At 35.0% G+C, this 16107-nt stretch overlaps 1 protein-coding gene across 1 annotated transcript in view; it reads right to left on the bottom strand.

Moving 5' to 3' along the window:
- Nucleotides 1-16107, bottom strand: part of CRIM1 (cysteine rich transmembrane BMP regulator 1) — a 159449-nt gene that overhangs the window by 20538 nt on the left and 122804 nt on the right. The window contains exons 8-9 of the mRNA XM_065729300.1: nt 11802-11930; nt 1386-1542 (exon numbers count right to left, since the gene is read on the bottom strand). Coding sequence (XP_065585372.1) covers nt 1386-1542; nt 11802-11930 — 286 coding nt within the window. The remainder of the gene's footprint in view (nt 1-1385; nt 1543-11801; nt 11931-16107) is intronic.

Genomic DNA, 16107 nt, shown 5'->3' on the forward strand with positions numbered 1-16107 from the left:
ATGCGAGTATTCTTTGAGCCAATGCCCAGTATGGGTGTTATGTCTAGGAATTCAAATGAATAAATGCAAGATTCAACATTTACACTTTTCATTTTTAACCATGTTTGTCATTTTTCTTTCTTATAATTAAATTCCATATACTTCCTTTTTCTGAAAAATTTTTACTCTGATCCTATATGACCACCCTTATGCTTCTTCCACAGAAGCAGCTTCCTGGTACTATCAACTTCCTTCTCCTTATTTAACATTTTAATCAGAAAAGCAGATTAATCACAGTCTATAAAAGAGACCATGAAAGTTAGATCTCAAATGAAGTAAGAAGTTTCTGAACTTATCAAGAGCTCAGTTCTGTTCAGATGGAACAGCTAACTTCACTGCAGAGCTAATAATACTAACAAGTATAGAAATTTTTTTTGAAACTTTACGAGACTTCATCTCAGATTTTGTCTCTGCTCATTTAAATGGCTCAAACTTCACTCTCCCCTGAAAATGTTCAAAGAAATCTGCATGCTTTGTACATGTTTTAATTGACTTCACTATTTGGATTCTTAATGTGAGCAGCTTTATCCTATCTTAGCATCCAAGCCATCTAACCATTTCATTCATGCAGTACTTCCACACAATCTTTAATGTTTCTTTCATTCTGATACTCAAATATGCCTTTGCCTTCAAAGCCACTGGTAAAAGTTCTGAAGAAGACAAAACTGACACCGCTTTTCTGTAACTTCTATCCTGCCCTATCTTTTCTTAGCTGCATAATGAAAATAACTCTCAGCCACTCCTGAAGTCAATGTGCCTGAAGGTAATTTGCTCAGGACCTCGAAGCTCACAGAGGACCCTGCCTGTTGTGCTATCTGATTTGACTTCATCTTAAAAAGTGTGGATCATCTAACATCCATGGCAACTACGCTAACATCAGGAGCTGCCTCCTATCAACACCTTCTTTTATTTACTGTATTTTTTAGATTTTAGTACTTCAGCTTTTGAGTCATCCCAGAAAAGCCCTGGTTTGTCGATTGTGCTTTTTTTTCAGGATTTAACTCAGTGTCTACAGCAGTTTACCAGGTATAATATGTTCAGTCAAAGGAATTGGAGGAGCCAGTCATTATTAGCCCCATCACTCTTATGACCACTGTTTCCTGTAATAAGCTACTGTATCTCAAGCAATAAAGGATATATGGATATATACATACCAATTTCCATAAGTGCTAACATCCCAATTGATTTGAAGAATACTTTAATTTTACATCAAACAATGACATTTCTTCCTTCTCACATTTCCCCCAAATTTCTCAAAGTGAACACACATATATATTCCAGATTTTGCGTATTTTCAATATGAACAGAATAAACATATGTTATATGTTTAGAATAAGAATACGTACAAGTATCCAAAGGGACAGTACTTGTCACATACAATAGGTTTGCACTTCTTGGGCCGTGGACGGCACTGACAGATCTCGCAGTTGTGGGCGTCAGTCTGGAACCCAAAGGAACAGTCCAAGGAGCAGCCTGATATGAGCCCAGTACACAGCTCCTCTCCTGTGAAGAACACATAGAGATGACTGCAAAGCAAACAGAGTTTATACCAGACAAACAGATACAATGGGATGTCTTCAGTTCCAGTCAAGAATTTGGGGAGTAGATCCAATACTTTATAATAACGAAGTCACGACATAACATGTTCATTTAAGAGGTTTCTTGTCAATATAGAGCAACTTTTATTTCAAGTCCATTTATTTTAAATAGAATTGAAAGGCTGGAATGTGAAAACCTTTATTCCTTACTTAGGGTGTTCACTGTCACCTGTTTGCTGATTAAAACTTGTTTCTCAAAAATATAACTGCAATACTGGAAGAGATGTTCAAAGCTTAAAGATGTTAGACTAAAAGACCTCCTCCTGTAGTCCATTGCTATGTTTTATTAGCCTTCTGTGGCAAGGAAGGATGACGTTGCATTGATAGTAATAAAATAAATAAAGATTAAATTGATTTAAATAAATTGGTAGTATTATAAAAGAAATCAAACTCTGTTTTGACCTTTGATGTGTAAATTAAGGCATTTCCTGCTGATGCTCCGAACTGATACGTGAATAATCTTGAAACTACACAGGTTGGATTCATGAGTACCATTCATTTTCTGAAGTGTACTCTGTCATAGAGATGAAGTGTTTGGGCAGCTGTGCGTAATCAGCAGGCTCATGGAACGTAGGTCAAGGAACAATAAGGTACAATTTTAAAGGTATGGGAGAAATAGAAAAAAACAACAACCCTGAAGACACAGAAACAACAGGAATATTTTTTTTGTTTGCATGTTTCTTTAAGTCACTTGTGTCCAGATTTGTGTTTAGGACAGCTTTCAAAGTGCGACTCCCTGATTAAATGTGAAGTAAAATACAGTGAAATATTGACTTCTTCGGGATATCATGGCTAAATATGTTTTTGCTTTCAATCTTCCATTCTGCTTTGATTGTTGTGAATTTGCTTAGTGAAACTGCTTTTTAGAGGTGTAAAACATATTCTTAAATGTAAAACTAATATACTTTTTATTAAAAGGGTTAAGGTTTCTAAGACAGTGGCATACAGGCAGGATGATGGCGTCTTAACCTAAGTAGTTCATTCCATTAATTTACTTAAAATTCAAACAGTCAGTTGACATAATAACAAGACAATCCAGTCTCAAGGCAATCTTCTCCTTGCTTAATCATTTATGTATTGAGTTATCCTCAAAAGAATTCTGAATTTCCGAGTGGTCAAGAATGGATAACTGACTGACAAACACTGCCTCTCAACAACAGATGCTGAAGAGTATCCTCAGCCTCATCATGACATATATAAAATATAATAAAAATTCTGTCCCAACATACAGGTAAAGTTTCCTGAATTCAATATAGACTTTATTGAAGTCTATATAGACTACTGCTTACATCTGACCTCAGTAGTGTTATGTCATCAGAACATAACATAATCTGTACAGAACTCTACAGGCAATCCTTCTAAAAAGATACTAAAAACAATGCCTTCTGAGAAGTGAGCTGTTACTAAAATTAATATGCTCTCCTATTTAAATTTGAAGCTATGGACTTAAGATTTTCAATTTTGGAAATATTCTCTATAAAGAAATTTAGTATTGTGGAAATCATTAAGTTGATTCTGGCCTGCTTTCTGACTTCACATCTAACTATTCACATTTCTTTTTACTGAAACATTTTAAAAGACATGGAAAATTGCAGGCAGTCTCAAACTGAAGTACCATCTGGTACACATGCACAGGCCTCTTGAAAACCCTATTCCACAGCTTTAAATGGGGCATTTTTTCAGAAAACTGAGAGTGAATGTGCCAATTTTACAGGAACACAGTTTAGCTCTATGAGGAAAAAAAGGAAAAAAAAAAGGAAAAAAAGCCAAGGCTAAAGATTCACATGTAAATAAAATCTAATGCATGCAATTTTCACCCTGACACATAGCCTTAACTATATCTTTAAATTTGTTGTTAGTAAAATTATCACACATTTACTATGAAAGACAAGTAAAAACAGATTTCCTGCTAAGGCTTTGCATTACAAATGAAAAGAATAAAGAGAACTGCAATCCACACATGAAAGTCAGCTGCGATCACCTGTGGAGATTTATTACTGAAAATATCAGGAGGTAATTTGTTTGGGGAGCCTTATCCCCTTTTACTTAAATAAACTTCATCTAGAACCTGAATCCCAAATCATGCAACGTATTCAGAGGGAAGAAATCCAACCCTAAATGGACTACTAACAGCTTCAAGGCTGCATTTGACGTAAGCAGTGTGAGAATAGGAACCACTTCAAAAAGCTAACATCGAAGGAAATCTACCTTTTAAAATTCTGGAAACCTGCATTACGTGCATACATGTCACTGCAACTCTAACAGCATAGGCAAGCTTCATGATTACAGAATGTTTCTTTTCTTTGAACGATTAGTTATCACATCATTGAGGAAACTCAAGTAATGATTCAGCAGGTGGTACAGGACTAAACAGAAATGATACAATGAGTAGGAAATCGATTAAGGAGAAGGCATCTTTCATTACGCTTCTTGAGAAATATGTGGATGGAGAGTACAGTTCTACGCGAGAAGCAGAAACACATTCGGTGAATTTTCTTACGAACTGTGAAATGCCAATGAGGTTATGTCAATACAGAAAACAGCCCTTCTACACAAGGTAATAGGAGGGCTTAGGGTGATAATGACAGTGGAATGAAAAGTAATACTGAAAATATATGTAAGATGAATTCACATACATGAAATTTGTTGATTGCAGAAGGATATTAAAGCGATGAGACTTTAGGAAGAGACAGTTGTGTTCCAGTATGTCTCAAACAAATATAACTGTACTTTTAGCACATTTTAATGTGAAGATAGGCTTTAGATGAAACATAAACAGAAATATGAAACTAAGTTCTAGAAAAATTTCAACTGAATCCAACACAGCAAAAAGATAGCACATCAAAGGAAGGTTGTTCTCAACCACTGACTTTATCAAAACAGCTTCCTACTGGGAATAAATGCTCATTTAGGGACAAACATGCCCTGAGTACTTATATCAATGAATCCATCCAAAACAAGACCATACTATTTTATTCTCTGCATATGATGATTGCAAAAGTAGCAGCAAAGTCTGTTACCAACGATTCCATGTTTCTAGACACTCTTCACTAGGTCTCACTATATTGGCAAAAGCTATTGCTTAGATACTTTGACTCTTCTAAACACAGTAGTTCTAACAAAAACTAGTTGGTAGTTGCAATAAACTAACACATTATTGCTGACTTGGAAATATGAATTCCACATTACCAGATTCATTCGGATCAATTTAATAAGATACCAATACAAAAAAATAGGAAAGGAAGGAATAGACAAAGGTGAACCAGGCTTCCAAAAACATCAGTAAATTATTAAGATACAAATACTAGGATTGGAGTTTCTAAGTCTGGTCACTATTGCCAAGAAACTGCTCTTAATACAGTAGTTCCTTTCTCCCCTCTTCTTTCACCCACTCCCTTAGTTGCATACACATGGACTAATAAAATAGTTGCATACACATGGACTAATAAAATAAGTATTAGAGTTTCAGAAAAGCATGATGTTGCTTAAAGAGAATCTGATTGTGATATGTGGAATGGGACAAGACTGTCAGAAGAAGTAAATCGTGTCTTAAAAACCAGAGATTACTGCTAATACATGATGAGACTGCACAGTGCTCTACATGCAAAAGATTTGGTGCCAGTAATTCTTTTCCTCTAAATACCTCATTCTCAGTACTGTAATAAATTCATTTTAAAAGGTTGTTCAAGCACTGCAAGACCTAATCACTCGCTGCTGAAGGAAAGATATGCACAAAAATAGAGCGTTAGAGAGGTTGATATACTGATGTGACATATAGATACGACTCCCCAAACAAGATGACAACATCATGCTCCAAGTATGTAATGTTATCAGTGTTTGTAAGGATTCACTCAAAACTCAGATATTTCAGATACAATGTAATATTTCCTTCTCAGGTATGAGACCTCAGAGGCAGTGTATCTTAAAATGAATCACTAGTCTTAGGACTAAGCTCCAACTATCAGATGTGCAATTTATTCCTGATTTCAAAGTACTAATATCCCTACCTCGCATGAGTAGGAGAAAATTTAGAATGCAGTGAAATACTTCTCAAAAATCAAACTGGAAAGTGGACCAATTTCAGTTCTGTAAATTGTATGTTTGGGTCTAAAACTGTTCTCCCTTTTGAAATCTAACAGCTTGACTGTAATTTTAGATAGCTCTTATATAAAAGCAGACCTCAATTTCTTTCTTCTAACACATATATGACGTGTAAAAAAATCTTAGCTGTAAGATATGTTTTTCTCCAATTTATTATTTTACATATGGACACTGATAATTTTATTATGAAGACTGAAAGACATCTTAGGCTAAAATTTTTGAAAATGCATTCTAGAGATGCATCACCTGTTGAAATACTTTTAGTATCCTGTAGTTCACAGTGAAAAAAATAACTTTTGGACGATATTAGTAGATATTTGAGAAGAAATATGTCAGTATTTCAACTTGGCTCAGGCCAGTGTCCATTTAAAAAAAAATAGATTTGTAGCAGTGCTAGACAAAGCTAGCTACATACCTTCACCATCATTTTTTTCTTGATGCTGAGGCTAGACCATACCAGGAGAACTGTTTCACAGTACCTTTATAATTAAGCACTCCTCAGCCGTCTTCTCGGTGTGGATTGCTACTGCTGGTTAATCTTCAGGGGTGGGGATCTGGGGAGGCAAATTTATGAAGGAGAAAACTAGGTTACTTATCAGTAACTGGAATTCTCTGAATATATTGCCTCCACAGATCCACACTAACCCTCCCTCCTTTCTTTAGAATTAACTCATGATTCATAATAGTTGGATAAAAATGAAGGGACTGGGCACTGTGATGCTAGAAAAAAATAATGCCATGAGTCCATTGAGGCAAATTACCCACGTGGATACCTGCTCTAAACAACTCTATGATTCACACACAACATACAACTTCATGAAAGTGATATCTCTCAAAGGTGGAATCACTGGAAAATGATTGAGCTTCCACAACCCTTCAAGAAGCAAGAAGCTTTTTTTTTTTTTTTTAACAAGTCAAGCAAATTTCCTATTTGCTTTTATTGTATTAGATTTATTGCAAGCATTACTAAAACTAAGACACTGTATTCTTCAGAGATCCCCACTTTTGTTCTAGTAAGAAGACATAATATTTATTTAGCATGAGTTGTTTATTATAATTGTGTTCTCTTCAGGGAGTACTTGTCTATATTCCACAAGCGCAGTTACAGTTAATCTTTCAAATTTACACAGAGCGTATATTTTCTTTTTTTAAAGAAACATGCTTCACCCCCAGTTTCCCATGGCTGTATTTCACTATCAGAAGTCCAATAGATATTACGCATTTCCTTTCATATCACTCCAGGAAGGTACTCAAACGTACATTTTCTGCCAGGACTACCTTATTATTAAAAAATCCAAGATTATCTCTCCTTGCACTAAAAAAAGCTAATAGACTGTTTTTATCTTTTTCTTTTTGTTGTATGGAACTTGTTGGTAAATCACAGTAACAATGGTAGAATAGAAAAATGTTTCATCTATCATATTTACCCTTCTGTTTCCAAGAATTACTGTTTAAAATGTGAATAGTGTGACTACTTTTCCCATCTCATGTTAATAACCAAATAAACATAAAATACGTTTTCTTAAATGGACAACATTAACACCGAGAGAGCTTAAAAGTGCTTAGACTGCATAGTCAAATAATGATTTTTTTTTTTACGTGAATAGATTAAAGGGATCAAATGTTCAAATTTTGGATAGGAAGAGTAGAATATTAGGAAAACTCATCTAAAACTGTAACTGCTGAATGACATATGCAGAAGAGATTATTTGAGATATATTCTCCCTTTTTTTTTCTCATCATCACGCCATACATTTTTTTCAAAGCTTCAACACTGCTGCTTATAGCTGGCCCATAGACAAGCCTACATTATTTTTCTCAGACCTCCCAATCCTGTGCTTCAGTTTTCCACAGCTGCCTTAGATAAATTATCTCAGAGCTACTCCAACTCCCACTGTCAAATCTAAACTTCACATTGGAGTTCCACTCCGCTTCATCAGCTATGAAGGGAGACGGTGTGATTCACCACAATACTGAAGTCCACGCTGCAGATACTGCGCTAGTACAAAACTTTTTAACTTTTTAGGACATGGTCTACTCATTTAAGGAAAAAGTATAAAAAAAATTCAAAAGTACTTCTGTATTCATATGGGATGTATTTGAAAGAGAAGGGTTGTTTTACATATACAGAACTGAAGAAACATGCAACATACAAAGAATTCTACTCTTTGAATCCCAATTTCATGATTTGCTTTGACAGACAAAACCGACCACAACAGAATGAGGATGACAATATGCTACAATGTGCAAGAAAAATACCTTGTCTCTATAGACTTCTACAACTGCATCTCTCCGAGAGCACTTTGGAATTAAGGAAATTGTATGACAATGTCCTCCTGTAACTTCAAAGCTAAGCCTTCTGCATGAAGCAAGCAGGCTTCAAATTTAGAGAAATGTTCCAATTTTAATAAGATCTGAAATGTTTAGCCAAAATGCTCAGTTATACCCTGCATAGTACTTCACATTCAACACATTTAGGGTGAAAGATTGCAGTCTATCACGGAAGTTACAGGAAAGGTTTTAATGTCTTTTTCCTTTTCATGAATTTAATATAAGGGACAGATAAGACCAGATAAGCTACTGGATCTCACTGCAGGCTCTCAGTAAAAAATGATTTACTGTTCAGCAGCAACTTTCAGACTTCAAATCTTAATTTACCACAATCAGCAGGCATTATTCCATGTGCTGGTTAGTCCTCTTTGCAGCAACAGGAGTCCTGCCTCATAAATATCTGATCACTGGTTTTATTTCATTCCTCTTATGTACTCTTCCTTCCAAAGACTTTAATCCACTTCAGTTCTCCCTATGAAAGCACAAGCCTAGACACTCCACACACAATTGCATCTGCTGCACTCTACAAGTTTTTGCTTGCTCAGTTTTTTTTTATTAGTTTCTTATTCTTCTATAATTTTTCATTTTTTTCTGTTGTTGTAGTACTGTCTCAGTTTCACTGATGGTGTTCTGCAGCAGTTCTTCCTATAAACAGGGTTATAATTTTTTTTTCCTTCATCTTCATGTAGTGCTTTGGCTTCGGTAAATTCCTGCTCAGTGTTACCATTCCTTTTTCCTCAGCATTTGTGGTTCCATCACTACTCGCTGGAATTTTTCCTCTTATTAATCTGTGCTCAACTCATAGAATCATAGAATGGCTTGCATTGGAAGGGACCTTTAAAGATCAACTAGTTCCAGCTCCTTGCAAACCACTAGGATAGTTCTATGGCAGTTTTTTCTTACAACTGTGGTCTGCCCCTGCTTTTTTAAATTTTACTTTACACCTAGTATGCTTTCACAATGTGTTTCCAAAGCATGTTTTTACATTCACTGCAAAAACAAGGAAGAAGGATAAAGTATCCTTCTATTAAAACCACCGTGTTCGAGAAACATTACCATTTGCTTCTTTTTTCCTTCTCTCATCCTGTAGTCCACTTGAAATGAACTGGATAAAGTTGAATCTAAATTACAGTAAAGCACCACACAAGTTTCATGATACCATATGTATATAATCATGTTAAATAAACCCGTTCTATAGATTTTTAGCTACAGAAATGTAAATGAAGATAACAATGAGGAACCATTTATATATTTGCTGCACTTTCTTCCTTTTCTTCTTCGTAATTTTGCTATTATTCTGTCTGAAATGAATAGAAGTATATATATCTCAGTGAAGATAGCTAAAGAGAAGATAGCAGGAAATGGCATTGGAAGGACATTAGTAGGGCTTGGATAAGATGCCTTCAGACAGTAATAAGAGGTACGTGTAACTTCTGTACTCAAGTACTACATCTGAATAAGCTGGGCAGCTCAGATCAGCAAAAAAGAAGTGAGTGCAGTGTAAATATATTAATTAAGAAATTAATTTAAATGCAGATCCACATGTGCCTTCATGAACCTAAGATAAAACACATTTTTACATTTTTAGAGAGCCAAGATGCAACTGAACTGGTTTAGAATTGAAAGTCCAGAGAACTAGAACAGTACGTTTTCACCATATGTGACCTCAAACTGTTTTCTTCCTGGTCCTCATGCAGTCATTTGTCCAGAATCTGGCAAGCGAGAAACATTACTTGACAGAAAAATTCTATCCCTGTCATTTTGACTGATATCCCATCACTGATGAAGACTACTGAGCTGTAATTTTTCTTCCCTTCTTTAGTAAATAAAGGTTTCTCCTCTCTGAATGACTTGGGAGATTTTTAAGCAATCTACAATTCAAGTTATTTAACTGAGAAAAAGGATGACAGATAAATGATACTATTAAGTTTGCTCCTGACAGTTTGCTACAGCAAAATGAAAATAATTGCAAGCAAATCTGGCAAGAGAAAAATCTCCTTGAATAGGTTCTTAAACAGTATTTAATCAGAAACACTCCAAGAAAGAACAGAGACATCCAGGGTTGCAGTAAGTAGACATGTACGATCTGATAGCCTAGGACAAAAGAAATGATACTCTGGAGTGATGGGCCTCCTGTGCAATAAACTGGAGGGCAGGACTGCATGCACAGGCTTAAATGCGGAACTCGATGAGTATGTACATCTTCTTGTCAAACTCCTTACAGAAAAAGCTCCCCCTCATGCCAGTTAATACTTCAGCAATAGAAAGGAAAAATCAAATAACAATGGTAATAGCAAAACTTTCTAATTTTGTAGACAAGGCACGTATGTGATGGCAATAAATATGTGCCTTATCTACTCTTGCAGAGGGTGCTTTTTCTTCAATCCACTAAAACTTTTGACACATCAGCTTATGACTTCATTTCAAGGCACCATTTCTGTGTTGTATGAACTCTTGTAATTGTGTCTCAAAGTGATCATTGAGTCACACAATCCTTAGATAAAATGCTATACTATTCTCTAAAGAGGATACAGAATCTGCAGCCTACCTGCACTTGTGCAGTCAAAACAACATGAACTAGTAGGTAACATACTTAATCAATTAAGACACAACTAATAAAAGTCTGAAACAAATTATATAAATGGCACTGCATGCTTTACAAATAGGGAAAACTCCTATCTGTATTTTAAAAAGTAGGAAACAGATGTAAACCTCTGTCAGGTTCCTGTGGAAACCTATGAAGGTCACCCTTGCAAGGAACACAACTTGTAATTGAAAATATTATTTCTGTACTACTGTAATGGCATAAATTTATTTGAGGTTTCCTGTCTCTTATCAAAATGGAAACAAAAAACACACAGTTTTCAAGAAAAAATGATAAAGGCACCAGAACAAATCCTATTTTTCTCTCCTTAAGCAAAACACCAAGCCAATCTCCAAACAAGAAAGATGCAGAGCTACAGAAAAATTATAAAGGGACTTGAAGCCACTCCTAGCAGAGCTGGTGGGTGCAAGAGATATGTCCTTCAACTGAGTTGCCCTCCAGGTCTTTGTTTGATAATTCCAGGAACAAACCTGACCTTGCTTTATAGTTCATGCATAAACATTGAATTCTTAAGGAAATACATAAAGTACTTTTCCAGCTTTTCCTTGAAGATACCATTATCGCTAATGAATGCTTCTCACAAGGTCCAAAGCTTTTTCTCAGGGCAGAATAGATGATGAATTAAAGCCCATATAAATCTTAAATCAAATGCATTCATATATGTTACATACATAAAATTACATATGGCTGTGCTCGTATGTAAACACATATCCCCTAGAAGTATCATTTTCAAATATTTTTGATCCTCAAAAGCAATAAACTATGTTAAAAATAGGCTGCTTAGTGAACAGGAGTTTTTGAAGTGCACAAACCTGATAAAACTTCTCAAAGGCACACTGTCATTTAATGTTAAGTACCAAATTATAACTTTTCTTCTTCTTTTTTTTTTTTTTTACTTATCTGTTAATTTTTACCTGAATTCTTACATTCCAGTTTTTCCTCCAAACATCTTTTAAGCAAGCAATATTAGAAATCGGCAACCTGTCCATTAAAGATGAACAAATAGAAAGCACATGTATAGTAACACAGCAGCCAACTAACATTATGAATGGAAAAAACAGCATACTAACATCTTCACCAACAGCAGTATATAACAGGTATAAGGCACTGTATTTTTGCATACTCACTGGTTTTGCACTGACAAATGCGGCAACCATTTTGATCCAGTTTGAAACTATAGATACAGTCTTTCTCAGTCAAAGTGCAGTTCACCAAATGCTCACAGGTGGGTGGACCTATCGTTATGTAAGTTGGTTCTAAATGCAAGAAAAACACAACAGACATATTTGAGATCAATATGATACTTCAAACATTTCACGGAAGGCAGACTGCAACAGCAAAGAGAATCATTGTTAACAAATTTTGTTTCTGATTCATGTTCTGGAACTTAATTCAAGAGAAATAGACATTGTTTTGAAGTGATATATACTCATTGCAAACAGTACAAACCAACAAAAAGTTTTAAATAGTAAAACAGAAAAAAAATGATACTATATTTTTGTTTACTGTGAAATCAATTTTCCTGCATTTAAGTTTAAAACTGAATGCAAAAAAAACCTATTCTACTCATTCTTTTGCTGGAAGTATTTTATCAAAACTCCGTGTGGATTCTTAGGAATTAAAAACACAGAGGTCTCTCCAGGGCTTACTTGACTGATACTACCAAGCTGCATGCAGCTCAACAGATCAAATCTTTCTTTGTGTGAATAAGATCACTTCTACAGAAATTTAAATCAGAAGAGTCTTTGAATGCCAAATGGGAATGGAAGGTACAATGTGTGTGAAAGATCTCCTGAAGCCACTTAACAGGACCATTCATTGAAAAAATCACTTCTCGCAGTATAACTTGAAGTATGAAATTGTGCTTTTTGAATTTGAATATATCAATTTCAATAATTAAATAATTATTTACAATGTAATACTTGCTTTTGGACACCATTTAAACATGTTGAGAGTATGAAATTCATTTTAGTATATGCAGTAGCAAGAAATATTCACACACTTCAGTACACAAGATTACTAGAATAAAATAAACCCCCAAGATGTATGAAAATTGCAAGTAACCTCAACACAACCATCAGAATATAGGATAAAGAAGGAAGGAAAAATCTTATTTTCCAAATGATTTTTTGCTGTGTGAGAATAATTTTTTTATCTTGTTTTTTTCCTCAGCACTTAAGAAGCAGGAAATTTACTTATGAATATTATCAACAAAATACTAAGCGTTATGAAACACAAATTACACAATTTTTAAGGAAACAACTGTGAGTTTTCATTTCAGTGTTTAATTGATTGAGTTCCTCTTTTTCCTGAATCTTAAGAAAAAAGTATTTTAAAGAAATTAAATTTTAAATAAATTGAAGTGGATGAATCGGTCAGTTGTGAAAATGTGAAGAAATGGTATACAAACCATCATTGCCAGAAAATAGTGTTTTATACAGCATTATTTTCCTGGACAGAAGATGGCCATATCTTATCATCTCTCATCTCCAAACCAAATCCTTTGACTGGCAAATGTTGTCTTCCATACTTTAAGGCAAATAGTCCTACTCTCAGATTTAGAGTAGAACACTACTCAACATTTATTAAGTTATGAGAAGTATATGCTGTCAAAAAAACAACAACAACAAAAAAACCCTGCCTATTTCTCTACCCATTGCTTCTGCATCCACCAGGCAGCTATTGCACCCATGCCTTCCAGTCAAGTGAAAATTATCCCATTACAAGAATGTGCCTTTCTGCTTTCATTGTCTCGTACAATTTTCTGCTTTCACAGCTTCCCTCCAGCCCTACTCTTCCCCTTCACAACAGTTTATGCAGTGGTTGAACATTTTTAATCCTTTTTAAATTAGGTCAGCTAAGTACAGAGTTAGGAGCAAAAAGTATGCACAACAAGCAGAGAAGATTTTAGTTTTCTCTCTCGTAGGTCATGGTTCAGATTCCTCACTTTTCTGTGAGTTCTGAAACACTATTCAAGCTCTGTTCTCTGCAATTTCTGTAGAAAAAGTGTCTATATATATTATACATACATAAAACACCACCAACAGCTTTGTTTAAATGAAAGCTGGAAATTTGGATAATGGTATCTCTGTGCCTGTAGAATCCTCAAATCTCTTATAAGATGAATTACTTTTTTTTCCCCCCAGATTTTCTTCTAGGAGTTTAACAGATTATTAGTTTGCAGGTCAAATGAGAAATTCTATAAATTTCTGTGAACTATTCATTTCATGGCTCAGAGTTTGCCAGCACAGTATGGAAAAGTAATCTTAATGAGCAATTTAGCAATTTACTTTAGAACAAATGAATTCACAAACTAGATTATTTTTAATTGCAATGAATTCCTTGCATTTTTTTTTTAGTTTGTTCAATAAAATAACAAAATCATGTTGATACCTATTATCTAGTGTTTGTAAATAAATCATTACTTTATGGATGAAGACCATATCAATATACACCAAGAACGTGATTTATTCCAGAATCTTCATTAATTTACCCTATTTGTCTAGGGAAGGAAATAATATACCGTCTTTGCAAATAAACTGATTTTTAGCATCTGGTACTTATTCTGAAAATCTCTATTTCTACCTCACTGTATTCTTTAAGTAAAATATCCTCAACAAGCAAGAGTCCACAACACAGCAGTTACTCTGAAGCTACACGCAGGCCTTTGGCCAGGCAGCCCAAATCTGGCACTTGAAATGACAGAAAAGCCACATTTACTCTTATAATCAATGGTAATGTTAAAAACATTACCAATCATATGAATCACTAATGCTATCCAACGCATATGGTTAACTTTTCAAAGCTTTGTTTTGTGTTTTGACACTCTTCTGTGGTTGATGTGGATGTATCAATTTTGCTACCTTGATACACTGAGCAATACAGCAGTACAGTTTCTTAGTAGGGACAAAATGAAATAGCTTCTACTTTAATTTAAAAGATTTTTGAGAATCCTTTATTTTTGTGGTTTATTACATTACCTCACATTTTTGTTTATATTCTCAGCATCCTGAGAGTTTCCTGAGGAAGCTCACAAATCTATTTTTCCTCCCTTCTGTCCCTAAAGGTAAGTCCTGAGAGATACAGTAATTTTATATGCATGCCTGCTTCTCAATGAGCTGCGAGTGGAGGACAAAAGAAATAATTTCATTCCCTACCCCCACATGTGCAAAAATGCAGGCATAAAAAAAAAGTATCAGCCCTTTTCACTTCGCTAGACAAGACTCAACAAATAAAGCCAGCTTTGCTGCTGCCAGGCTGCTGGCTATTTGAACAGGCAAGCAGTAGTTAGGCTTGAAAAACCATGTACAGCCACATGATCCCAGTTAGTCTTTCACTGCTGCTCTTGGTTGAAAGTGCAGAAGAAAAACCCAGTGCTCAAGTGAACAGACAATTGGTGGGAAAAACATATGCTATTTCTGTCTATGTATTTTACAATAATTAAACTGTAATGAAGAAAGAGGGAAGATAAAAATAAAGAGAAAAAAATCGATGAGAGTCTGCTTGAAAACAATGCTTTTTTTTTTTTTTTTAATAGAACAGATACTGCTGATGTAAAGTGTTTATGAGTAAGGTTAAATGCAGCTTGCTACTAGAATAACTTGTTTCAATATACTTTCTCCGAGCATAACATTTTCTATGCAGAATTTCAGTGCAAAGGATTACCAATTTGCATGCTATGAGGTTGATCAAAATGTTTGAATTCATTCTTTATGCTTTTTCACTTTGCTACAAATATTCTTCAGCTAACAACAGGAATTCTACAGCAGTAAATAAAGCAGGACGAAAATTGGTATATGCATGTCAGATTGCAAAGAAAATGTTCTTGACTCTATGTTTTATAGTAGTAAAGAAACAAGGCTATTGGAATGTGTTGTTCCACAAACTGCTAACAATGAATCATGGCCTAGTTAAGTCTGCTTTACAATACAACTGCCTACCCTTTCCCTCCATCTCAGGACAAAACAGAAGTGATGCTGCACTCAGCTGACGGAAGATTTAAATCACTCTTTGATATCCAGATCTATCTAAGGCATCAAAGAAAGCATAAACACAGATAGAACACAGTTTTATATCTGACATTTTATTTAAAAGTCACTTCAGAAGTTACGAAATCTACGGTGGATATTCCAGTTGCTGGCAGCCTATCAGTCTGACCCACTGAAAAAACTCTACAGTGCATGATCAAATCCCCAAATCTCACCCATCCTACCTTGAAGTCTAAGTACCTTTCAGGAAAAGAAGGAAAGACAGTGATCTCCCAGCAATACCTGGAACTGGCTTTCTTTTTCTGGACATACCTTAATAACACTGTCACAAAACTTGAGCATCACAAAGAAGGAAATTTGTCAAGGTGGAGTAAGACCATACTGCCATTGTCAGTTTTCTAACCAATTCTCAAAGCATTCCTTTCTGCTATTTTCTGATTTCTGA

Source organism: Cyrtonyx montezumae, unplaced genomic scaffold, assembly GCF_038088225.1.
Source record: "Cyrtonyx montezumae isolate F1298 unplaced genomic scaffold, pur_monq_1.0 scaffold_0, whole genome shotgun sequence".
NCBI classification, from domain to species: Eukaryota; Metazoa; Chordata; class Aves; order Galliformes; family Odontophoridae; genus Cyrtonyx; species Cyrtonyx montezumae.